At 43.4% G+C, this 25081-nt stretch overlaps 1 protein-coding gene across 2 annotated transcripts in view; it reads left to right on the top strand.

Moving 5' to 3' along the window:
- The window catches only part of RIDA (reactive intermediate imine deaminase A homolog), a 126609-nt gene extending 101758 nt beyond the window's left edge, over positions 1-24851 (top strand). For both annotated transcript variants that reach the window (XM_069220532.1, XM_069220533.1), the window contains 2 exons: positions 6154-6209; positions 23427-24851. In XM_069220532.1, coding sequence (XP_069076633.1) covers positions 6154-6209; positions 23427-23489 — 119 coding nt within the window. In that variant the 3' untranslated portion in view covers positions 23490-24851. The remainder of the gene's footprint in view (positions 1-6153; positions 6210-23426) is intronic.
- The last annotated feature ends 230 nt before the right edge of the window (positions 24852-25081 follow it).

The raw sequence follows: 25081 nt of genomic DNA, 5'->3' as shown, positions 1-25081 counted from the left end.
TGACCTGAGAGGAGCCATGAAGGGCCAGACCTGCTCCCCCTTTTTCCCAGGTCAAACAAGTGGACAATAAGGGTCAGTTGGCTGACCTCCTGTTCAAGCTTTAGGGATGAACAAGCTACAAAGACTTTTCCTGCAACTCCTGGATGAACAGTACCAACTGGACCTGGACTGGACCCTACTGTTTGCCTCTTCCTGACACTCCAACCCCCATCGCCCCTCCTCCTCCTTCCCACATGAGCCTGTAAGTGCCTCCTACGATGTGCTGCCCCGCTTCAGAAGTGTACTCCTGTGGTGGAGTAGGACTTAAAGGACTAAGTCAGGAGGGAAAGTATTTGACCAGAATGAACCTTGTTGGTGTATTCAACTCGCGCTCCATCACGGTCAGCCTCTAATTGCACCTACACCGCGTTCTACTATAGAGTATCATTGCCACTTTGTGCTTTTTGGTGCTTTTTCTACTTAAAACTTTAAAAATTCACATCACTGGTTCCTCTCATTGAATTTCTGTAATTTTGTTTATTACATTTTACTCTAAATCTCTAAGCATTCTTTACCTTTCCTCCTTTGTGGTCTGCACTATGTATCCTGGTGTCTTAGTGCAGTGACTTGCATATAAAACTTACCGCAAGTTCCCATGCCTCCATAGCACACCAGTGACGGTCAAAGGCTTTGTGAGTTTCAGTCAAACTGCCTTGTATCAGATCAAAAGGGACTTCAAAATGCAAAATCTCATACTTGTGAGAACTTTGATAAACAAACAGTATATTTCCTCCATCACCCCTGGCGGATCTAGAGCCTAAACCATTGTCCTAAAGATGGCTTTAGGTACAAAATATTTCTACGGTTGGTAATCATCTGTCTTTGTTTTATATCCCTGTACCCTGGATCCAGGAGTCGCTATGTTAAAAAAATGTAATCACAACATGCAAATGTTGCTGCACGCAGTGAATATTGCAAACTGTAGAATGTTTCCTAAAGGGACAAGAACTCGTCATAGGTTTAATTTTACATAAATGCCTGGACATACAAAACCTAAAGCACTGCAAGGCAACTCTCAACTGCCAGATGTTCTTAGTAGTGGAGTCCTACAGATAAGGTTGAGAGTTACCTGTGACCGAGTGCATGGATATGCCAGTCCTATAAAGATACCACTATAGCAGTGTTTCCCAAACGTTTTACAACCACAACCCAATTTTAGTACAGCAAACCTTTGTAACCCACCTAGCTTTAATGGACTTGAGATGGGCAATTTGTTTTTAATGTTACGAAAGCATGTTGTACTAGTGCACTGTCATTTACAGACAGCACATTTTGCATTGAAATGGCCTCTAAGCTTGCACAAACACACAGTTTTAGTGTTAAAACTATATTGCGCACAAATAATAATGAGTGGAAATTGAGTTTCATTGACTATTTATCATTTGTACATTACCAAATAAAGTGTCTTGTTTTTATCATATTAAATTATTTATTGAGAATTAGACTTGAGAATTTGAAAAAATGCTTCGTTTTTGCTTTCATACCTGCTGAACATATACAGGTAATTTACAGGTATTTACATGTTGTCTGTTACAAAAATGACAGCCTAGAGCCTTTCCTCTCACGCTCATTCTACCCCAACAAGATATCACATAATTCACTTTACTCTTCTTTCTCTGACTGCACAATGAGGGGAGTTTGTAAGCACCAGTCCCTATGTGAAGTTTAAAAAAAAAAAACACCAAAAAAAACAGGAATTTGTCAGACTACACAGATTGATATTTGACCTTTGTTTTTGAAGCACAGCAAATGACACAATAAATACAGAATTTAAAGGCACCTTTATTTATTGCTTGGACTTTCACAACCCACCAAAAATCGGCTTGCGACCCACCAGTGGAACATCAACCTTGCAAAGAGGACCGACCCCCTCACCTTTTTCGTGAACCGAAGAATCCCTGCAGGAAAACCCGCAACTACTGCATCGCATCCACAACATCCTTAGAGCATTCTCAGTATTCATCATCCCTTGCATCAAGACCACCCCATAGGAATCCATTGCAATGCGGATAAAGTGCTTGGAACTGTTGAAGGACTGTTTATCCTGTGAAAGTTACTGTTCTTGAGGACCTTGCTGGTTCCCCTGACTAGCTCCCTGTCAGAGTTAGCCGCCAAAAGTGCTTCTAACCAACCGCATTGACACTTACTCAGGTTTTCCTTGAAAAAGTTTCTAAGTGTCCAATTCATTGACTGCCAAAGCTTGTTCAAGGTTGAGTAAAATTTCACAGTTGTTTTTTTTTCTCTGTTTTTTTAATTGTTTGTAAAATCTATACCTCCAGAACCCTCTGGTGGAACTTTTTAGTTCCAGTGTCTAAACTCTTATAAAACATTCAACCTATATTTATAAATTAGTGTCAGATTTCATGAGTGTTATCAACTTCTTCAATTGTTCTGGTGCTGTTTTATTGCTTAACATTGTTCCTCTTTGTATGCCTTGCTGCTCAGTGCCACAGCTACCAAGGACTGAGCTGAGGGTTTGGCAGACGAAACCCAAGGGCACAAAAGGGGTCAGTAAGTGTACTTACTATATGGTGAGGTTGTATAGCCACACCATATAATGTACCCCATTTCCTCACAACAAGTAACTATAAATGTTATACCTTATGGGATGCAGATTGTGTTGATGCATAAAGCTTTGTAAATGTAAGGACAGAAGACAGGCGTCTCAATTCAGTTGATCCCCAATGCAGCTACGTTGCTTTGTAAGACATGCAATTTTAATTTGGGTCTCAATCAGAAAAGACAACAATCGTTGAAGCAACAACCGATGCATGAGCCAACGCACAAAGAACAAGCAATGTAGCATATGTTCTTAATCAATTGTAGATCTCTGCTGAGACATAAGTTAGATCTGTTTACTATTTGAGGAGCAGCCGGAGGCAGTATTTTTTTTTATTTTTATTTTTTTACAGAAGCCTGGCTCCTTGGAGACTCCATGCTGAACATACTACTGGCATTATGTAACAGATAAGATATGTCCAGAAGTGGTCAGTTTGGAAAACATTATGGAGGGATTGCTAATAATCTACAAGGAAACTTTAAATTGTGCTTTAGTCCTTTCAATATACCAGGTTGTGAAAGCTCTCCTTTTGCCATCACTCTTATTCCTACTTTCACTTTCTTAGGGGTCTTGGCCTATCGCCATTCTGGGCCAGCTGCCCAGTTTTTACAAGCTCTCCCAAATGCACCTGCTGGCATGGTACTAAAAAAGGCTAATTTCAACTTATTGGGTGATTTAAATATACATCAAAATGACCTGAGCTGTGAAATTTCAAGTTATCTTAAACAAGATTTGGATCCTTACAATTGATAGTTAGTTGAGGACCCAACACTCACAAATGCCACTTTCTTGATTCAATTTTTAGTAATCTTGCTGAGACATGATATAACGATATGCAGAGCGGCTCCTTCGCAACTCATCCTCTTTTTCCTCTCACTGGTAAATACGATTTAGCATCATTAAGGGAATTGGTTAAATCAGGTTCAGCGTTGGACCCTGCCACACTTTTTATTCTTTTGCAAGGTGCAGACTCAATTTACCCTATATTTGTAGAGTTGCTTAATCTCTCCCTACAAAGTGGTGTAGTCCCCCCAATTCCTGGAAACACATGGCTGTAAAGCCTTCACTAAAATAAAAGACATTGTTAGACCTTACATTAACGGAGAGCTACAGGCCGATATCCTTATTGCCTGGAGTAAGCAAAATCTAAAAAATAAAAAACACATTAAGCATCATTTACTGTTATTTTTGGACAATCGTAGTAGGTTCTTTTTTACTCAGACTGTTTCAGGCAAGGACATGGGACAAAAGCAGGATTATTAGATGTCACAGAAGAACTGAGAAAAGTCCTCCATCAGTGTGGCTCAGCTGCAGTAATATTGCTAGATTTCAGTGCAGCCTTTGTCACTGTATCACAACCAGTCGTACTGCAAAGGCTGAAGCAGGCAGGTTTTGTCAATCTTGCTCCTTAGAGGGGAGAAGTTTTCTGGTTTACGAGAAGCCATTTTTACTCAAAGGCCTATTCTCTGAAGTGTGGTGTACTGCAGGGTTCGTCTCTGAGCCCTACATTATTTAATCTATATGTATGCCCCTTGTCGGAAATTGGCCATGAGATTGCACATTTCTGCCAAGGGGCTTACATATAGATTAAATGTGTCATATGCTGATGAAACTGATTGCATTCGCCCTCCCACCTGACACATCTACCTCTGATCAGCTCACATCCTGTTTAAAGGACATAGCAGAATGGATTGGGATAAAACAGAAGTGATGGTGGTGGGCAACGATTTTATTTGTTGGTTAATGATGTGCTGGCCAGACTCTCTAGGTAGTAACCCCACTCTCAAAAATGCAGTAAAAAACCTGGTTATTTGTCTGCATAACAAACTCACCAATGCGAACATCAGCAGCCAGTAGTTTTGGAATTACAAGAATACTCAGAAAAATCTTAGTTTCTACCTTTCTCTTCCAGGAGCCTTGTGGTCCAAGCAGTAATTCTTTCCTGTCTTGACTATGGTAATTTTCTCTATCTTGAAAGTCCCCACTGCATGGTGAGAAGACTTCAGGTGGAGCAAAATTCGATGGCCACCTTCCTGCTAAAGATTCCCAAACACGTTAGTGTCAGGTTTGGTTGCATCCCTTCACTGGCTACCTGTTAAACAGAGGATCCAGTTCAAAGTTCTTTGTATGGCTCACCAAGCTCTACATAATAATGTCCCTCTACTACTACAGCATTGGTTACAACCTTATATCTCCAACAGGGCTTTGCGGTCAACTGCCTCATCTCAGTTGGTGATCCCTAAGGGCTTGAAGTGGTGGCAGGTCCTTCACCTATCTGGTTCCCAGATTATGGAATGCCTTACTTGTGAAGATCTGCAAGACTGATGAGGAGCTGAGGTTTAGAAAGCAACAGAAAACCTTGCTATTCGTCTAAGTCAGGTGGAAAAGCGGTCTGGATATTTGCTGCACATCGCTGGGGGCCCATTAGTTAGCTACATGCTTTAGAGATGCCTAGACTAGACTTTGCATACAAAGGAGATACTTTTATATATCCATTTTGTTGCGTTTTCCGTGTGTATCTGTTTATCAACAACGAATTCCTGAAAATGACCATATTTGATACTTTGAACTTAGCTATGTCGTTTTTGTTGACAGTCATTGAACGTTGATAACTTGTTTAGATTGTCAGATAGAAATGTGTGCAGAATCCTTTGCTGTTATAGTGTCCTATTCCCTTGTGTTTTTGTTCCACTACAACCGTATTATGTTATGTTTTGGCCATGGTTGGCAACTCGCAAACCCATAAAAAAAGGAAAAAATAACGCAAACGGAAGAAAATCAAATGCTTTCAGTAAACTTCATACTGGGGTACTGGTTTAGAAAAGCCGAGTTGTCCATTTTCTCTTCACATAGCGCATAAATCATAAAGTTCTATGTGCCGGGATACTTTGTCTATATGTCTTATCCCCCCTAAGGTTTATTAGGGGTGTGTGAGGCTTTCAAAACCTTTAAAAAAATGATGGAAGACCGCATGTACAGTTTAGGCGCCACACCTGGCTGACGAGGCTCTACACTCCGTTAGAGGGAGTTGTGCTATACCATGAATCGGATACAGGGATGGTGTAATGCCACTAGTGAAAAGATGTTGGTGAGATACTGACCCAGTCGAATCAGTTTTGGAATCAGTGGACTTCTAGATATGTCTGTGTGTATGGGCACGTATATTTCAGTGTGGGTATATGTGCGTACAACAGATGGATGTAGATAGATATGAGTTTTTAGTCGTTTTTTTTTTTTTTTTTTTTTTTACTTTCTGCCATTGATAGTGTATCAATTCCACTTTTACCAATTAACTTAGTCAAGCCAATTCAAAACCTTTGCTCTTCTAATAATGCTTCTCTCATCGTTTTGTACCTAATGCAATGTAGCCATATTCCATTGTGTGAGCTCTGCATGTTTGTGCTGGTGGGTGTTAAGTTTTGGAGTACATCTAGCTCACTGACTTTACCTGCATTCTCATTGCAGAGAAACATATTTAAGATTATTTAGAACTGTAACAATTGCATATCATCTCTAGTGGTGTATTTAAATATCTTCTGTTTTTTATTCTTTAGTTTTTCCAAATAATTGCCCTGCAAGGGCAGCGTACCAGGTTGTCGCTTTGCCAAAAGTGAGTATTACATTTGATTTCTCTTTCTAGACTCCGCATTTTTCAGGCAATGACCTTTTCACGTTTTGCAATAACTATGTTCTTAGTTTAGTTTGTGTATAAGAATTAGAACAGAATCCGTATCCAATGGGCCTTTTCACAGATGGTTTGTTTCAGTCAAACTTTTAACTTCCCACTTATAAACTTTTCTGGTTCTCTTTCTCGATGACGGGCTCATCTGCAGGGTCCTCTTCAGCTTGAGGCCGGCGTTAGGTCAGTGCTACAGTGAAAATGACAATTGCAGGTTTTCACTGTCGGGCCAAGTAAAGCTTAAAAGAAACATGTCCTTTTTAATATTTACCACCCTGCTTTATGGGCTTTTAAGGCCTTCACCAGGGGTGACTTATAAATATTAAAAAGGAACATTTGGATTTGGCAAAAGGATTTGTTTTGCCATGTTGAGTTGGCAGTTTGAAAGCTGCCTGACGACACTTCTGTGGCAGACCTAGAACCATGCTTTCACTTTGCCACTGCAGTGGTGGCACAGTGAACTACTGCAGAACACTAGTGCCATTTAACTTACCAGCCCCAGATACACCATATACTAGGGACTTGTAGGTAAGATCAAGTCAATGCAGGATTTGCCAATTTCCCATACACTTTTTGGGGTCAGAGCACATTACACTGGGGTCTGGTCAGCAGGGCCCAATGTACTTCAGAGTCGAAAGACCAGCATCAGTCCAAACATTCTAGGGGGGTAACCATCCAAAACGATGCACTTACAGGGTCCTCCTCCAGACAAAAAGTGATAACAAACTCACCTATTCCCTGGTAATTCTCATCATCAAGCGGAAAAACCTAGAATCGCCATCTGCGTTGACATGGTCAATCCCAGGTATGTGTTCCACTCTAAAACCCATACTCTGTAGGGAGATGAACCACCTCAACTCTTTAGGGTGCCCCCCCCAACCCCCATCTTCATGAGAGGCCTGTGGTTGGTTTGAACTTTGAAGTGCGTCCTAAAAAACGTATGGTCTCTGCTTTTTTAGGGACTAAGCCACAACAAAGCCTTCCCTGTCAGTGGCACTGTAACGCTGCTCTTTGGGGTGGAGCCACCTACTAATAAAGGCAACTGGTTGGTCCAAGACGTCATCATTTAACTGTGGCAACATTGCCCCAAATCCCATGTTCTAAAGCATCTGACTGGACAATACATAATTTCTGCTATGGTCAGGTACATTTAGGACAGGTGCGGATCACTTTGCTCCTTTCAGGGTGGCAAAGGCCTTCTGACACTCATCAGTCCAAATAACTTTCTTGGTTTGGTTGTTAGATGCGAGTTCTGTTAGGGGTACTAGAATAGAGCCAGACCCTTTTACAAACCACCTTTAGAATCCAATCAGACCAAGAAAGGCTCTGAATTGATTTTGGTGTTTGGGAGATTTCCAGGTCTGAATTGTCTGGATCTTGGCCAGAAGAGTCTGTACATGCCCTCACCTACAAGGTGTGCCAGGTGTACAACATTCCCTTGTCCTATTTGGCACTTGCTTGCCTTAATAGTCGGATCTGCCTTCTGCAAGGCCTGAAGTACTTCATTTAGGTGTGTGAAGTGATCCTGCCAGGTGGGGCCAAATACACCAATATGATCTAGATATTCTGTGCTAAATGCTTTCATGCCAGACAGAACATTGTTCACCAACCTCTGGAAGGTGACAGGAGCATTGCTTAGACCGAAGGGCATCTTGGGAACTGAAAGTGGCCCTCTGCTGTGGTGAACGCAGACCTCTCCTTGGCTCCCTCTGTTAGGGCAATCTGCCAGTATCCGGAGGTAAGGACAGAGATGCTCAGATATTTAGCAGCCCAACTTCATCTATGAGCTATGGGGTGAGCATCAGTCTTGGTTACTGCACGGAGTCCCATGTAGTCCTCACAAAATCTTAACTCTGGTTTCCTGCCTTTTGGGTTGGGTACACAGTACCACTGGGCTGGGCCAAGGACCCCTGAAAGAACTCCAGTTAAAGGTCAACATTAAAGCTGAGGATGCTCAGATCCCAATCAGACAACCTGTAGATTTTGATGTTGACCAGTAAGCTGTCACCTGTGCCCACATCATGGACATAACACTGGGTCTTTCCTGTTGTTGAAAAGAACAAATCAGCAAACTGGCTTTACATGTTTCGACAGTCCTAATGTTCTTTCTATGTCAGTGTGGAGGATAGCACCACTCCTTCCACTGAGTCATCCATTAGCAGGAGATCTGAGAGGAGCTCGCTTTCTTCCTCATCCTGCATTCCATCTGTCACCATGAGCATTGTCATGTCAGCCCTGTCATGCTGGAGTTTAACCGTTTAAATGAATCGCCCTATGGGTGCACCTAGGTCCACCAAGTAGGTGACTTCCCCTTTCTTTTCTAGTATCTGGTAGAGCCCAGTCCTCTTGTTCTGGTTGGTTCGGGAAGGCAGAGGCTCCAACACCCACATCTTTTGACCTGGCGGATACTCAACCAAGGCAGTCTTTTGGTTATACCAGCGCTTCATAAGCTCCTGGTTGGTCTCTAAATTCTTATTTTCCTTTTTCATATACTTTGCCATGTATGAACACACCCCCAAAACATAGTCCATAGTGCCCTGCTTTGATCTCTGGGAGGTTTCTCCCACCCTTCTCTCCCCAGGCTCAAGGGACCCCTCAAAGAATACCCAATAAATGTTTAAAGGGGTTGAAGCCCACTCCTTTTTTCGGTACAAGACTGTAGGCAAAAGGGCATGGCAGAAGGACATCCCACCTTCTTCTGATGTGAGTTTGTCAGGCAAACCCATAATCATGCCCTTCATGGTTTTATTGAATCTATCAACTAAACCTTTGCTGTGGGTGTGATAAAGGGTGGTAAACTTATGTTACTCCCTACACATCCCACTTAGCCCTGAGGTATGGAGACATGAAGTTTGCGGCCATGTCAGATACCACCTCCTTAAGAAACTCAACTCTGGTGAGGACACCAATCAAGGCTCTGGCCACTGGGTGGGCAGTCACTGCCCTTAGGGGTATTGCCTCTGGGGAGCTTGTGGCCTGGTCCACCACCGCTAGGATGAACCTATTGTCCAAACCAGTGGGGTGGTCTAGGGTACCAGCAATATCAACCCTCACCCTCTCAAAACATGTCCCAATCACAGCTAGTGGAATTCTCTTGGCTTGGCATTCATTTAACAGGTGGAGGCCGGAGGGATACAACTCCATTTTGAGTAGGAATGTCCTGTACAGTTCGGGACCACCAATCTCCTAGCTGCTGTAGCTTTGGGGTGCCTTGCTTCACTACATAAGACACCATTGTTCCAGTAGACCCTGTTGATGTCACTGACATCCCCTTTTTCTTGAGCTTCAGCCTGCTGCAGAAGGCCCTCAAGAGTAGGACAGGTCCTCTCTTTTTGGCAAGAATCCTTCCTGGAGGGTCCTCCTTCCACTTGCAGCTCTGCCAACCACAAAAGTAGGCAAATCCCTTTGACCATTCTAGGGTTGTCCAATTTCCCCCCTCTGTTTTCCCCTGTATATAGCTTTTGTTTGCTGAGGCTATCTCACTTGGGCTTCAGGGCCAACATGGATCTCCTTGCTTCCAGGACCAACTTCCTTTTCTCAGGGGCCCATTTCTTTTCCTCCAGAGACAATTTCTTTTCCACCAGGGCCAGTAGGCCATAATTGCCATTTACTCTTCCAGCTGTTTGCGAGCCTTGTCAGACTAACTGGTGTGGGTTGAGCTTCCTTCACTGCCATCTTCGGAGAGTGCCCTTGAAGGAATGCCTTGGGACAAGTTGTTCTCCTAAAAATCTTCCTCCAATGGAGGGATGTCCTCTTTTTCCCTCTCCGTGGCTTTTTCTGCTTCAGAGGTGGCCTTGGCTAACCTCCCAGACTGTTGGACCTGGCCCTTTTTGCAGGGTTATCCCCAAGTTTTTTGCCTGCTTCCTCCTATTTTTTCTGATCTGTTTTTGTTGGCTTTAGGAGTTTGGGCCCTCTACCACTGTTAACCAGTGCTAAAAGTGCATATGCTCTCTGTCTAAAATGTATTTGTGATTGGTTTCTTCTTGATTACCATAATTGATTTACTGGCAAGTCCCTAGTATAGTGCACCAGGTGCACCCAGGGCCTGTAAATCAAATGCTACTAGTGGGCCTGCAGCACTAATTGTGCCACCCACATGAGTAGCCCTGCAAACCTATCTCAGGCCTACCATTGCGGTGTCTGTATGTGCAGTTTGAAACTGCCATGTTGGCCTGGCAAGTGCACCTATTTGGCAGGCCGAAACCTTCCTTTTATTATCTGTAAGTTACCCTTAAGGTAGGCGCAAGGTAGCCCCATGGACCAGGTACATTGTATTCAAAAGGTAGGACATGTAATGGTGTGTTTTACATGTCCTTATAGTGAAATACTGCGAATTTCGGTTTTCGCTATTGCAAGGCCTTATCTTTCCCATAAGCTAATGTGGGAATTGCCTTGAAATATCTTTTAAGTGTAATTACTAATTGGGAGCAGATAGAGATGTAGATTTTGGGGTCTCTGAAATTTAAATTTCATCTTTTTATGAAGTTGGTTTTTGAATTGTAAGTTTGAAAATGCCCCTTTTAGAAAGTAGGCATTTTCTTGCTTAAACATTCTGTGCCTTTGCCGGTCTGCTGAATACACCTCTGGGTCAAGATGACATTTGGGCTGTTTGTGCATTTACTCTAGACAATCACACAAATGGAGCTGAGGTGTGCCCTGCATATCCTGATGGATCATCACCAGGCTGAAGCGTCTTCCTGAGCTAGAATGGAGGGAGGAGCTGACACTTGCACCCGGATAGGGCTGTGCCTGTCCTCACACAAAGCAGTCTCCAACCTCCTGGAGTGTGTCTAAGGCGAGGGCAGGGAAAGGCAGGGTCTTGTGCACTACAAAGACTTCTCTTTGAAGTTTCCCTACTACAAATACAGAAATGGATATAAGTACTGAACCTCTGACCCCACAAAGTTAGAACACTTTTGGACTGAGGATGTTCTGCCAGGAAGAAGAGCTGGATGCTATAGGAGAGACTGCCACTCTGGCTGTTGCTTTGTTGTGCTGGCCTGCTGCTTACCGCTTCTGTCCTGTGAATGAAAGGACTGGACTTTGCTTTCTACATCCTGCTTTCCAAGTTTCTCAGAGGGCTTGAATTGAGCTTGCCTCCTGTTAAGAAGTCTCAGGGACATAAAAGACTTCATCTGCTAGTGCCTGGGCTCTTCTGCTGAGAGTACTGACTTGCCAAGTGATGCCAACTCAGTCCGTGGGCCCTCAGAAGTGTCAGCTGGTGACCGGGAAGAGAAAAACCATGCACTGAAGCGCAGTGGTGGAAAAATCGATGCAGCGCCTGTCTTGCAGCTGGAGAATGGAAGCAGTGCCTGTTTCACAGCAGCTCCATTAACACAGTGCGTCTGAATTTTCCACGCATCGTCCCCTGGGCGTCCATTTCTCTTCGACCCTGCACCTCAGTAAGGAACCATGGCTGTGTGTCCGAAAATCAACGCATCGCCTTTCCTGTGAGGAAAGAGTTGACACATCACCTCCCCTGCCAGTAAGGAACAGACACATTGCCTCTCCTGTGAGGAAAGAATCTGCACATCACCTCCCCTGTGCAGTAAGGAACCGATGCATCGCCTTTCCTGTGAGGAAAGAATCTATGCATCACCTCCCCTGCACAGTAAGGAACAGACACATCGCTTTGCTATTCGGTGCTTTACCTCCCCTGTGGCCCACATCGTCTTTGTTTTTTACGCATCCCAGGTACTTTGTGCTAAAAAGATACAACCCTTGATTTCTATGGGTTAAGACTCTTTCTTTTTAGCTTTTAAAAAGTGATATCTTTACTTGTGTATGTTGTTTTTTTGTCATTTTGGTCTTGTTTTATCAGATAAATATTGGCTATTTTTCTAAACTGGTGTAGAGTCCTTTGGTGGTGGTGGTGGTGGTGGCGGCGGTGGCGTAGTAATACACGTACACAAATACTTTACACAATGCCTCTAAGGTAAGCCTGACTGCTCGTGCCAAGCTACCAAGGGGGTGAGCAGGGGTTATCTTAGCTGTGTGACTCCCTCACCCTGACTTGAGTGCAAGCTACTGCCAACTAGAGACCCCATTTCTAACATAGACCATAAGGGCTCTCTGGAAATTGACTTTGGTATCCCTGTTGCCTATCTTGAGAATCCTTTCTTTGCACAGGGCTTTCATCTCCCAGTGGAGAAGTTTGTTCAGGCTAGCCATGTCTAGCTCCATAGTTCCTTTAACTTTCAAAAAGAGCAACAATTGGAATAAAACATTTATTTGGATAATCGAAAATGACCCAATTGAAGACTTGGACCCAATTACAAAATAAACTGTTTTTGCTAGATGACAATTTGTGGATTTTGAATTTCTTAGCTTACTGGCTAAGTGGTGCTGCTAAACACAAGCTCTGGATCCCACTGCTTAAACACTAGTGTGAAAGTGGTTATTAGTTGGGGTGGTTGTGAGACCTCACCAAGTAATAATGTCACTATCCTGTATTAAGTGCAGTTAGCTTTCTTTAAATCAAACCTTAACTCAATCCTTGGTAGCAGTCAAGCTTAACTCAATAAGTAAGAACCCCGATACAATAGAAAATCTACTCCAATATATAAAAAAATAGTATATATTTTTATCTTTAGACACAAAATGCAAAACAAAATCTGAAGAAGGAAACCAGAGCTATGTTTTTTCTGGGTTTTCTTAAATCACTTCAATTCACTCCAAAACATTTTGTAAATCACTGTTTTTCACCTTTCGCAGTAACCTATGAGCCTTGACGCACAGGTCCAGGTCCAAGTTTCAGGCCGAATGTGGTGGAGCCTGGGTCGGATGCAAGGGACGGGTTGATTCCAGTCAAAATTCGACCATCTCACTTAGAAACTTTTCAGTTTCTTTTTCTCAACAATGGCAATCTGCAGGGTCCTCTGCATCTTGAGTCCAATGTTGCATTCGACATCGGCAAAACAGGCGAAGTCCAGCAGTCTGGTGGTAGCCTTGGTTCTCAACAGCGTTTGAGGCTACCTACCAACCAGTAAATAGCAGTACTGTATGAACCTCCTATTCTGTTCCCAGAAATGTTTAGGCCCACTTATTCTAGTTCTTTGGGGAGAAAGAATACACTCTAGCCCCAGCCAAAGGTCAAGGACCTGGAGGGAACCTCTTGGGGGGCTAGTGCTTGATCTCATGGGCTACACCAGCTGAGTCTAGTGGTAGCTGGGCACTTTCCAGTTGCAGGGCTCCTTTAGCTTTTGCGTCCATGAAGCTTAACAGCAGGCTAGCCAGCTATCCCTTTAAGTCCACTCACTAGTAGTTTGCACAAATGGGAACAAGTCTAGCCCATGGGGTCTCTCTCCACGAAGTCACCACCAAGAACAACCCTTCTCTTTCTGCTGTCTTGGTTCAGCAGGTGCAGTCTTTCTTGGTGCAGCCTTTCTTACTGAGGTCCACAGGTTCAACAGGTGCAGTCCTTCACTTTTTTCTGAGCCCGGTAGAGTTCTGAGGTTGGAAGCCTGGGGTGCCACTTTTATGCCATTTTGAGTTTGTGGGTGTGGAGGTACTCTCTAATCAATGGGGGCAGAATTCACAATGAGCAACCCTAGCCCACTATTAACCTCACTTTCTGGGGGATTGGAACCAAACAATACCACAGTGCATCTCTCCGCCCAAATCCAAGATGTCAGAACCCTTCTTCCCTGAGACAGAGCTATGGCATACCCCGAGGTGTGCCTAGTACAATGAGCCACCCCTACTGGAAACCCGGTTCTGCTGTAGATTTTCCCCCTCTGGGAGAGATGTGAGCCTTTCTTCCTCCACAATTGGGCGGGCAAACTAAGGCGTGACTTTTATTTGCCTATCAGAGATGGTCGCCTCCTTAAAGCTTGGCCATCTGCGGCCCCAGCCCTCTGGCTATCCTGTCAGGAGAAGGTAAGACCTCCTCCCACCAGCATGCCGTTTGTTCCTCTTCCTTGAGAGCCATTCACACCTCCTGGCAGGAGGGCAGCAGGCTGCCATGGGTGACAACTGATGTAGTGAATCAGAAATGGCTACTAGAACTTTAGGATAAGAAAGTGGTGACTTTCTAAAGCCACCTTCAGATAAAAGTTACATTAAATCCGACTTCAGCTATAAGTCGGGTTTAATGTAACAATTCATTTGTTACCTCGAAGTACTATATTTGGGGTCCCAAATTGAAGTTATCACTTGGTAGTTGGACTAGTGTAACCCCATGTTAGCCAATGAGACTAAATAATTAAAAGGGCTATTTGTACTTAGCAAAAGGGTTTATTTTGCTGTGTCAAGTTGGCAGTTTGAAAGCTGCCTGAGTAGGCTTCAGTGGCAGACCCAGAGCCATGTTTTCACTTTGTCACTACAGCGGTGGCACAATTAAGTGCTGCCGTCTGCTACTGACACTTAACTTACCAGCCTTGGATACACTTTGTACCATACACTAGGGACTTATAGATAAATTCAATGAAATATGCAAGTTGGGATTAGCCAGTAATACATACTTTGAGGGTTTGAGCACATGCACTGGGGCTTTGTGAGCAGGACCCAGTGGTCTTCAGAGTCGAAATACCAGCAGCATCAGTCCAACAGTTTAGGGATGACCATACGAAAGAGGCACTTTCTTACAGCTACTTTTGTATTCCCATTCAGCTTTGAAATCTTTTCCTAAGAAAATGGCACACAACTCATTGTGCCAATCCGCAACAATTGATCAGATATTCAGGAAAAATTCTGCAGCTGCATATTGGCCGTTGCTAGATAGATGAACTCCAGCTGCCTTAAGATGAATTGCGAACAAACGGAGATTCTGCTCTTCTGTAATAAACCACCTTTTTGGTCTTCTAGCTGGTTGCTGACAGGCACTGTTCAACCCTCCAGAGCCGTCTCTTAGGAGATTGCTCTTGGCGTCTTCACATATCTTACCAAACCATCTGTGGTGCGGGTTTGCTCCCTAACATTTGTTCAGACCACTAGATCTAATAAATAACTCTCTCATGGCAAGAAAAAGGCCCTCATGCAAGTCCATTACCTCATTCGGGGAGCATGGGGAGGATCTAATGGGTAGTTGGTGAGTAAGGACTAAATTACAGAGTTTTTCCCATCATTTATTTGAGTTTCTAAATTAATTTCATTTCAAGGTACGCTTATTAGAAGATACCTCTAAAGAAAGAGGGACTTATGTGATTGCACACCTTTTTTTATGAAGAGCTGCCTGTCATATATTACCAAGAGAGGGGCATGATCGCTATTATATTGGTCACCCACTTTAAGATCTTTGATAATATACCATAATCTCACGTCAATGAGTACAAGATTGAGAGTGCTACGGTAAGACCCTCTAAAATACTTGGGTTTGGCAGGAGCATCAGATGGAAAACGGCCATTCCCTGGACAAAGGCCATGAGTTAATATAAGATCTATAACCTAAAAGGCCCAGATGTTGGATTTTGACTGCTTGATCTGAGATGTATTCGGAGGAATATTCCATATCGTATCCTCTATCTGAGTGATTTCTGAAAAAGCAGAATTAGGTTCCAGTGACACGTTAAAGTCGCCAGCTATGATGATAAAGTGGGTCGAGCCATGATCAAGCACAAGAGCATTCAAAGTCTGAATGGTTTTAGACGTTTGGTTTGGCTGATCCGGTCTGTTGTAGACATTAACACAAAGTAACGGTAAGCCTTGCTTTGTCTGAATAAACAGGGCCAATATATCAGGCGACTCCACATGAACTTCTTTAACTTTGCCCACCTCTGATATTCTTATCCAAGTAATAAGCCCTTCAGCTGCTTTACCAGCAGAGGACCGCCTAGCTTCCTTACAAAAGGAAATAAACCCCTGTCTATATATATTTGAAGTAGCCCAAGTTTCCTGAAACAAACCTATACTAAATTTATCTATATACATCCCCCAGTCAACATCGTCTATTTTATTTCTGCTTCCCACCACATTCCATGTTATAAATTTTGATGTTAATGTCTCATGGACCCTGGAGCTCTTTAGGGAGAGCTCAGAAGGGCCCGCTCCAATATGACTCTGTATAAATTGTGATTTAGATGTAATGTCTTTGAGTGACAAAGCCAAACTCTTCTGAGAAGAAGGGTCTAAGATCAAATCTCTAGCGTTTAGCCGAAATTATGTCTGAATAAATAATAGAGCCACATTGTCTGGTATGTCTTAACCAATGTACAACCTTATTTATCAGGGATGAATTATATTTGCACGACTTTGGAGGTAAAGGAGGTACCTTGCACATATAGAGGGAATGGTTCTCGCTAGGATGCATACAAGATGTTTGAGTGACCATAGAGACCCACATCATTTTCACATGCGGTCGTGGCCCGGATGAAGCTCTAAAATGGCCCTTAGAACACAATGGACCATAGGGCTTGACCGGGAAGTCTCTTATATCATATACTGGCCGAGCAGAAATACTAGAGCCAGTTGCATTCACACTGGTTCCTGGTTGCAAGGAGGTGGGGATATTAGTAATCGGAGGTTCTTCTTTTTGTGCAGATACAGTGACCCCCGTTAAGCTAGTTAAACGCAAGATGTTAAATACTTCTGTTAATACTTGCTTTAGTCCCCTCACCTCTTCTTGTAAACCCAATATGAGAGAAACCACCTCCACCTGAGAGGGAACCGTTGGAAGTAAATGTTCTGGAGATCGCAAATTTAAGGAAGGACCCCCTTGTTCACATGTTTGGACCTGTAGGTCCCATGGCAGGAAGCGATTAGAGCATGGGATGTTATGTACAGTCACAATATCTGGGGTGGGGTCAACTGAGTTTAGATGTGCCGTGCTCCGTCCCACAGTTTTTATATTTGGACCATCAGGCTGAGATATAAGGTCGGGCGAAGGGACTTTATTTGAAGGGACATTTCCTCTAGAAAGGCGACTTGTGGTCAAGAAGGGAACAAGAGTACCAGATTTCAACCCTCTCCGTGGAATCTTCTCTTTTTTATTCAATATAGATTCAATATAGATTCAACCTCTTCAATCAGGGGATCGATCTCGTTAGATACGCAATTTGAAAAGGCATATGATGTTTGATGAAGCTTCTGAAGTTTGCACTAAACCCGCTACAGGGCTTCCTTTCGCCTTACGCTTCCCCATTTTAAGACAATGTCACCTTTAAACAAATTCAAGTGTCAAACGAAAGCCCCCCGACGTTCCTACCTCAAAACCACGGGGGATGGCCCAGCCCAGTCTCACACGGACTCAGATGGGCGGGGATGGGCCAGCCCTTGGCCCGGGCTTTGCCTGGGTGCGGCCAGCGTGCATTCTGCGCTGCGGGACGATGCGACGTGCTAAGAGTGCTTGTTCTCAGGCTCCGCCCCCTCCTTGTTAAACAGGGCTCCTGGGACAGGGAGTCACCTGCTACTGCTGCTGGTTGAATGATCGCCATCTCAATTTGCTACAAACAATGGGCTATGATTTGACTGTAGGCATAATGATCAAAGGAACGCTTATAGAGTATCCACCATCTGCCTCAACCTTCTGAGCTCTATAAGAAAAGGGCTTCTGCTTCTACCAGTATCCTCCTGAAAGACTGGAGTGCAGTTTCTTAATACGTCATGTCAGGACTTTGGAAATTCAGAATTGTATCTTGGCCTGCCACAGTATCTCTTACAGTTCCTTCAGATAGTCCAAAAGCAGCTCCTATATTCCTTTTTACTGTTGCTTGTCACCACTCAATTTCAAGTCATCTTGCGCAACTACACTGGCTACCTGTTGTCAAGCGCTCCATCTTCAAGGCTCTCTGCTTAATGTTCAGAACCTTTTTTCCACAAAGGTCCTGTTTACTTGCATAGTCTGTTAAGTCACTATTGACGCACTTGAGAGTTACATTCTTCCAATGTTAATCTCGTCTGTATATCACACATCACCAAGGGTAGGCGAGGTGGACGTGCCTTCTGCTACTAGGTTTCCAAGTTCTGGAACAGCATACTGTTAGAAATGGGGTCTTTGGTTGGCAGTCAGGTTACCCCCTGTCCAAGCAAGGACCCTCACTCTAGTCAGGGTAAGTCACACACAGTCCAAATTATCCTGTGCCCACCCTCTGGTAGCTTGGCACTGAGCAGTCAGGCTTAACTTAGAAGGCAATGTGTAAAGTATTTGTGCAATAAATCATGCAATAACACAGTATAACACCACAAAAATACACCAGCCAGTATTTAGAAAAATATAGATTATTTATCTGGTTATATGCAGGTCAAAACGATCATGATTTGATAAGTACACGTTGAAATATCACTTTAGAGAATGCTAAAAAGAGTCTTTAGTCTTTAAAAAGCAACAAGGGTCTCTTGCAAGCACAAAGTACCTGGTTTGCGTCTAAATTATCCGCTGGGGGCCGCAGAGGAGGAGATGCGTGAAAAACGGGGAGTTGTGCGTCGGTTTCTCTGGGCACACACAGACATGTGGATATTTTTTCACGCAGCCAGGGCTTTGCATCGATTTACGGCGCACAGACTTGGATCCTTTTCAGGTTGCGGGGTATTTGGACGCCCCGGGGACGATGCAGAGAAATCATGGGCATGCGGGACGAAGTCACAGGAGCTGCGTCGATTGGTGGGTGATGAGGGGAAATGTCTGTTGCACGGCAGGCGCTGCATTGATTCTTCTCGCAGGAAGTCAGACTGCGTCGTTCTGGCTCGGCTATGCGTCAATCCAGTGGGCCGTGCGTCGAAGTTCCGGTCGCAACTAGGGTGCTGCGTCAGTCTCCTCTCGGGGAGCCGGGCTGCGCCGTTCTGGATCGGCGTCCAGTGATTTTCTCACCGCAATGCAGGCTATGCGTCTTTTCTTGCAGGCTGTGTCGAATTTTCCCCACACAAGGAGTTCTTTGCAGGATGAAGTCTTTTCGGCCTTGAGACTTCAAGGAACAGGATGCAAGCTCTATCCAAGCCCTTGGAGAGCACTTCTTAACAGAGCCAGAGGGCAGCAGGGCAGCAGTCCTTTGCAGAAAAGCTGTCAGATGAGTCATTTGGGCAGCCAGGCAGTTCCTCTTGGCAGGTTGCAGGTTCTGGTTCAGAGTTTCTTCACCAGTGGTATCTTGTCAAGAAGTGTCTGAGTTGATAGGGTCAGAGACCCTGTTTAAATACCCAAATGTGCCTTTGAAGTGGGGGGAGACTTCAAAGAGTGGCTTAGAGGTGCACCAGGTCCCCTTTCAGTTCCATCCTGTCTGCCAGGGTCTCAGTAGGGGGTTTGGCAGTCCATTGTGTGAGGGCAGGCCACTGTCCTTTCAAATTTAAGTGTCAGGCCCTCCACCCTCCCAGCCCAGGAAGACCCATTCAGTATGCAGATGTGTGCAGGTGTGACTGAGCATCCTGTGTTTGGGGTTGTCTGAGTGAAATGCACAAGGGAGCTGTCAACTAACCTAGCCAGATGTGGATTGTCAGGCACAGAAGGATTTAAGTGCAGAGAAATACTCTCTTTCTAAAAGTGGCATTTCTAAAATAGTAATAAATCCAACTTCATCAGTCAGCAGGATTTTGTATTACCATTCTGGCCATACTAAATATAACCTTGTTACTCCATTCAGATCAGAATCTACCACTCAAACAGTATATGAGGGTAGCCTTAATCTTAGGCTATGAAAGGTGCAAGCCTCACAGCAGTGTAAAATGAATGTAGGAGTTCTACACTACCAGTACATATAAACTACAAAGGTATATGTCCTGCCCTTTATCTACATAGCACCCTGCCCTATGATTACCTAGGGCCTACCTTAGGGGTGACATATATGTAGAAAAAGGGAAGTTTGAGGCTTGGCAAGTACTTTTAAATGCCAAGTCGAATTGGCAGTGAAACTGCACACACAGGCCTTGCAATGGCAGGCCTGAGGCATGGTTAAGGGGCTACTTATGTGGGTGGCACAATCAGTGCTGCAGGCCCACTAGTAGCATTTAATCTACAGGCCCTGGGCACACGTAATGCACTTCACTGGGGACTTACAAGTAGATTAAATAAGCCAATTGGTTCATATCCAATGTCACCATGTTTTAAGGGAGAGAGCTTCTGCACTTTAGCACTGGTAAGCAGTGGTAAAGTGCGGAGTCCTAAAACCAGCGAAAACAGTGTCCAAAAGGTGGAGGGATGCAGGCAAAAAGTTAGGGGTGACCACCCTAAGGCTGTCTGGTCTAACACATACCATTGAAAATTTGTCTCGGCCCGTCAGAATAATTATTTAGTAAGAAACCTATTTGCTCATTAGCTGTTCCGATTCTTTTCTCTCTTGGCCTTCCGTTTAGCTATCAGCACCAGGATTTACCTTAGTGAGTAACTGTGCTTTATACATGCCATTCGTTCATACCTTCAGGATGTATGTGAAAGTCAGGGGGCGGCACATCTTGATTTGTAGCTTGCACATCAAAAGAGTGAACCATCGGCAATATAACGTGATCCAGACTGGGTAGATGTGGCCCCTGTGTACTAAAATTATGGACAACTTACGAAATGAGTTGGAAGGGCCAGGGTCTGGCGGGTGGGGGAGAGGTCATATACAGTTAAAGTGGACAGGAGCAAGTGGGATGCCATCTTGAAAAAATTCTGTACATTTAGTGTAGTTCGACCTATCCTGATGTGACCCTGCCATATCGTGGCAGAGGTTTTATTACAATGATGCTGTTGCAATCACAGTTGCACCCCTAAATAAAAGCCAGCTTGTATAATGTTTAAGATCTTGTTCTCATCCCAGTGCTTCGACAGTGACCGCAGAACACTAGGGTATACCTTTTCCAACAGAAATGTCTGCAGCGCTGCTCTCACTGTCCACCCTCTCCTTTGTAGGATTTTCGACCAGCAAATTCTGTTAGTGACTCAGGATAAGATGGCTACATATTTGTAAAGACTTGAGGACATCACACCCATTCTTGCAGTTTTAGGGGGCTGCTGGAACATGCTAAATTGTGCTGGAAGGCCTGCCTCTACATGTGTGTGACACACTATATAACATTTCACTGCTGAATAACTAAACCACCAAGCACTTGTCACAAGGATTAGCACCAGTTGCATCCAAGCCTACGCAGTGTCTGCAGTGAGACTGATCCAACTATCTAGCTTGTGTGCCTACTTGGCATTACAAGCTGGAATGAACCACTCCATGTTGTGCCCCCCCAATCCCTTCACTTGTGCCAAAATTTATTTTGCTGACTTCTTCCTTTACACATGAATGTGTGCTGGTACAGTTGCAGTAAATTGGGTCTCTAATGGTTCTGTATATCTTTAATTTGTACTGGAAGTAAGATGGGTATGTCCAGATGTAGGGTCTAAGCTCACTCTGCAATAGGATCCAAGGTGCATCTCACTGATGAAGTCCTAAAAGGCTGTTCTTGTTTGTGTCCCTACACAGAGGGTATTTGACCTGTTCCCCTTGCAGCAGAACCTACTTCAAGACTGATTTGTATATGGTTGTTACCATCTGGTGTAGCACATTCTGTATAAAAAAATGCTGGAATGGATTGCTGTCTGAGCATTTGCCAGGGTCTGAGACTATTGGAACCTTTCCACGCATCAAGCCTTGTCACCGGCGGGACACAGGCTCAGAATCGTGAGCTTCCACTATTCAAATAATTGCATTGTGGGTCTTGCAGTTTTCTCTCAATCCGGCTAGCACATTTGATAATAATGACATGTAAAATAAAAGTCTGGAGTGCGGACATTATGCTCTTCCCCCATCCCAGTCTGACAATCAATTCTTGTCAGCAGAGGCTTGAGCTTGTGCATTGCCCCTTCCTACGTGTGCCTCGGCTACCAGGGGGAATTTGGGCCATTGAGGAATGTTACCTTGGTCCCAAAGAATTTTGCATTACTAAGAGCTGCCAGTGAACCACTGTGGCAAACATGCCTGGACTTCTGGACCCATGCTCATGATGGAAAAAGTCTGACTGCATTCCCCATAACCCTGGTGCAGTTGGCAGAAAATTCAGTGACTCACGAAAGGTTGACGACTACAGTGCTTTCTTGGAGCTGGTTGTACAGTGCAAGAAATCTGGTCAAACCTGGTGACATGCTACTGGATTTCAGTTTAAAGCACACAAAATCAGCAACATTTTGTGACTTTATTTTATTTGGTTGGTAGCTTAAAACTAATACAGAGTGGCTCTCCGCTACCAAAATTTTCCTCACCATTGTTTCAGAAAGAAACGTTTCACCCAGACACCTACAGTAATTTTAAGAAGGTATCAGGCATGGGAATCATTTGCATTTGATTGTTAGATGATACGAATTAGGAGGAACTCTGGGTGTGGTGATTCTCAAACTTACCTTTTGAACAATATTTTTTATTTTTAATATGTATGTTTTTTGTATCTTTTGTAGGAAAACACATTTGTGTATTTTTATTTAATTTATTTTTTTAAGACAAATATTACAGATTTAGGGGCACCCAATGCATCTAAAGTGTACTCTTTGCATTATACCAGTGGTTCCCAACCTTTTAATGTCTGTCGACTCCCACTTTATCATTACGGGAACCCCGACTGAATCATTATTGGAATCCGGGGACCCCCTCACCCCCCACTGAGTCATTAGTGGAAGCCGAGAACCCCGGCCTAAACGTTGTCGATGATTCGCACCACAAAACAATACACAAAAATACAAAAACGAGCATTTCATCAAGCACATGCACAAATGATAACACATTTTATTTGATTTGCAAACAAATAATATAAAAAAAGTATTTTTAATTTTAATAGGAAGGTTGGAACTTTTCTAAATTCAATGGAAGCCACATATTGTCTATACTATATTCAGTATAGCTGCACCTGCACTGCGCCCACAAATTAATCTAAGGATACTAATTTAATTTTTAGCCTCCAATTTTAAATTCCTTGACATTTACAGTATGTTTTAAAATTTTCAATTGTACAGTTAGCTGCCTAATTTGTATACAGTTTGTAATCTGTTAATCTTAATTTTCTAAGCAGTCACAGAGCCCATTCCCCAACAAAGGAGGCTTTGCAGACCCCCAGGGGTCCCCGGCCCACAGGTTGGGAACCACTGTATTGTGCTACAGGTGTGCCAGTGAATCTTGCTGTAGTAAGAGTTAATGAAGCAGTTATTGCAGTCACGTGCCAATATGTAGAACCATCAGTATTTGCTGTACTTAAAAAAAATTGTAAATCTGATAGCCTTTACACTGTACAAATATTAGTGTATTTAAAGTGTTTGGTATTTTCTTTTAGAATGGGCTTGTGGAGATTGAAGCAGTAGCTGTTGTGGGCCCCATCACAGAGGCATCGGAATGACTAAGCAACCTCTGAACCTGGACAGATCAACCAATCACTGCTTGATTGATATAAATATAAATGTTTTGTTATCAATGTGTACATTTTTAGTACTAATTGAATAATTTCTTCAAACTAGATAAACCACACTGCTATTCATTTTAGAGTTCTTTCTGATTTTGAGAAAAACTGTGGTCTGTGTTCAATAACACTTGTAATTTACAGATAACAACCACCCTTTGTTTTTTTCTGACCTATCTTGTTAACCAATACCCCATACAGATTTTCTGACCCTCAAGGAGTGGTCTCCTGCCTATAACTCATTGGTCCATTTTTAAATCTTATTGATGCACTTTTGCCGCACATTAGTTCCGAATTTGTCGTAAGATTACTTCTGAGAAGGAAGGTATTGCTGCTTGATGGATACCCTCTCCCTTCTGAACCTGATTCTGCAGACTCGGTTTGCTTGGCGCGAGCAGATAGTTATTGTAAAGCAGCTGGTCTACTTGGCCTGAAGCGACTGCCAAAGATCATGAGTGATAAAAGGGGACTCCGCGGTGTGCAAAGCGCCATTAAGTGCGAGGTTCACAACTCTTAGTTTCGTATTTTGACATTCCTGCCCAGCAGGTCTTTCACATTAGCCAATGATAATGAAAGGTTTGTGACCCACAACATTTCATTTTAAGGTTCCGATAGTTTCTTGCCTGTTGGCCATTAATAGCTCTGGGGTATGAGTGGATTCTGTGGTTCAAGTCTAAAGCACAGGTGTGTGATGGTTTCCTAAGGGTCTGCATACAATGGTGATGATCACGTTCTGTTGTGTACCTTCCTGTGTTGTACCACAAAGTAATCACCAGTTCATACACATCAAAAGTTTGGATTTCACCCTTCCCCAGGGAGCTGCTGGCTTGGAATGTTGCACATGGCTTATGCTGCGGTTGTCATATGTCTGGGGTGCTTTACATTTCTGCGCTCAATACTTATAACTCATATCTTGACTTCCAAGTCTGATGAACAATTCGTTATTATTGTAACTTAATACATGAACATGCTTCTTTCTCCGGTAAGTAGGTAGTGTCACCCATCCATATTACCACGCACTCTACTATCTGTCAGCAGACGTTTTGTGTTTACCCTTTACAGATGCAATTCCGATGAGACCGGCTTCCATCAACAATGCTGCTTTGTTGAAGGCTCACATACCAGGCCCTTTACACCACGTCCAGAGCTCTCAACAGGTTATTGGGTAGCATTAATTTTTAGGACAGAAATATAGATCTGATTTGAACACAGCCTTTCGGGACTGTCTTATTCTCTTGAGACTGTTTTGCTGGAACAAACTTCATTTTGATAGTTACAATAAACGTACAGTTCTAGAAAGTCTCTCAGTTTTTTGTTTGTTTCATTTTCTTCCTAATAGTAGAAGGATAGGATCTTGCCTGCTTTGCAATTCATTTATTTAACTAAAGAACAATATATATTTCAATTTTCATAAGAACACTGACATGACTATTTCCAGTATTACACAATAACAGAACCGTGCAATAATTATGCATTTTATGTTTCGAAATGTCGGTTGAGATTTCCCAATCGTATTGACATGAGGCTTCTGG

This window comes from Pleurodeles waltl, chromosome 2_2 (assembly GCF_031143425.1).
Source record: "Pleurodeles waltl isolate 20211129_DDA chromosome 2_2, aPleWal1.hap1.20221129, whole genome shotgun sequence".
Lineage (NCBI taxonomy): Eukaryota > Metazoa > Chordata > Amphibia > Caudata > Salamandridae > Pleurodeles > Pleurodeles waltl.
Note: the sequence above shows the minus strand (reverse complement) of the source record. Positions and strands in the feature narration are given on the sequence as shown.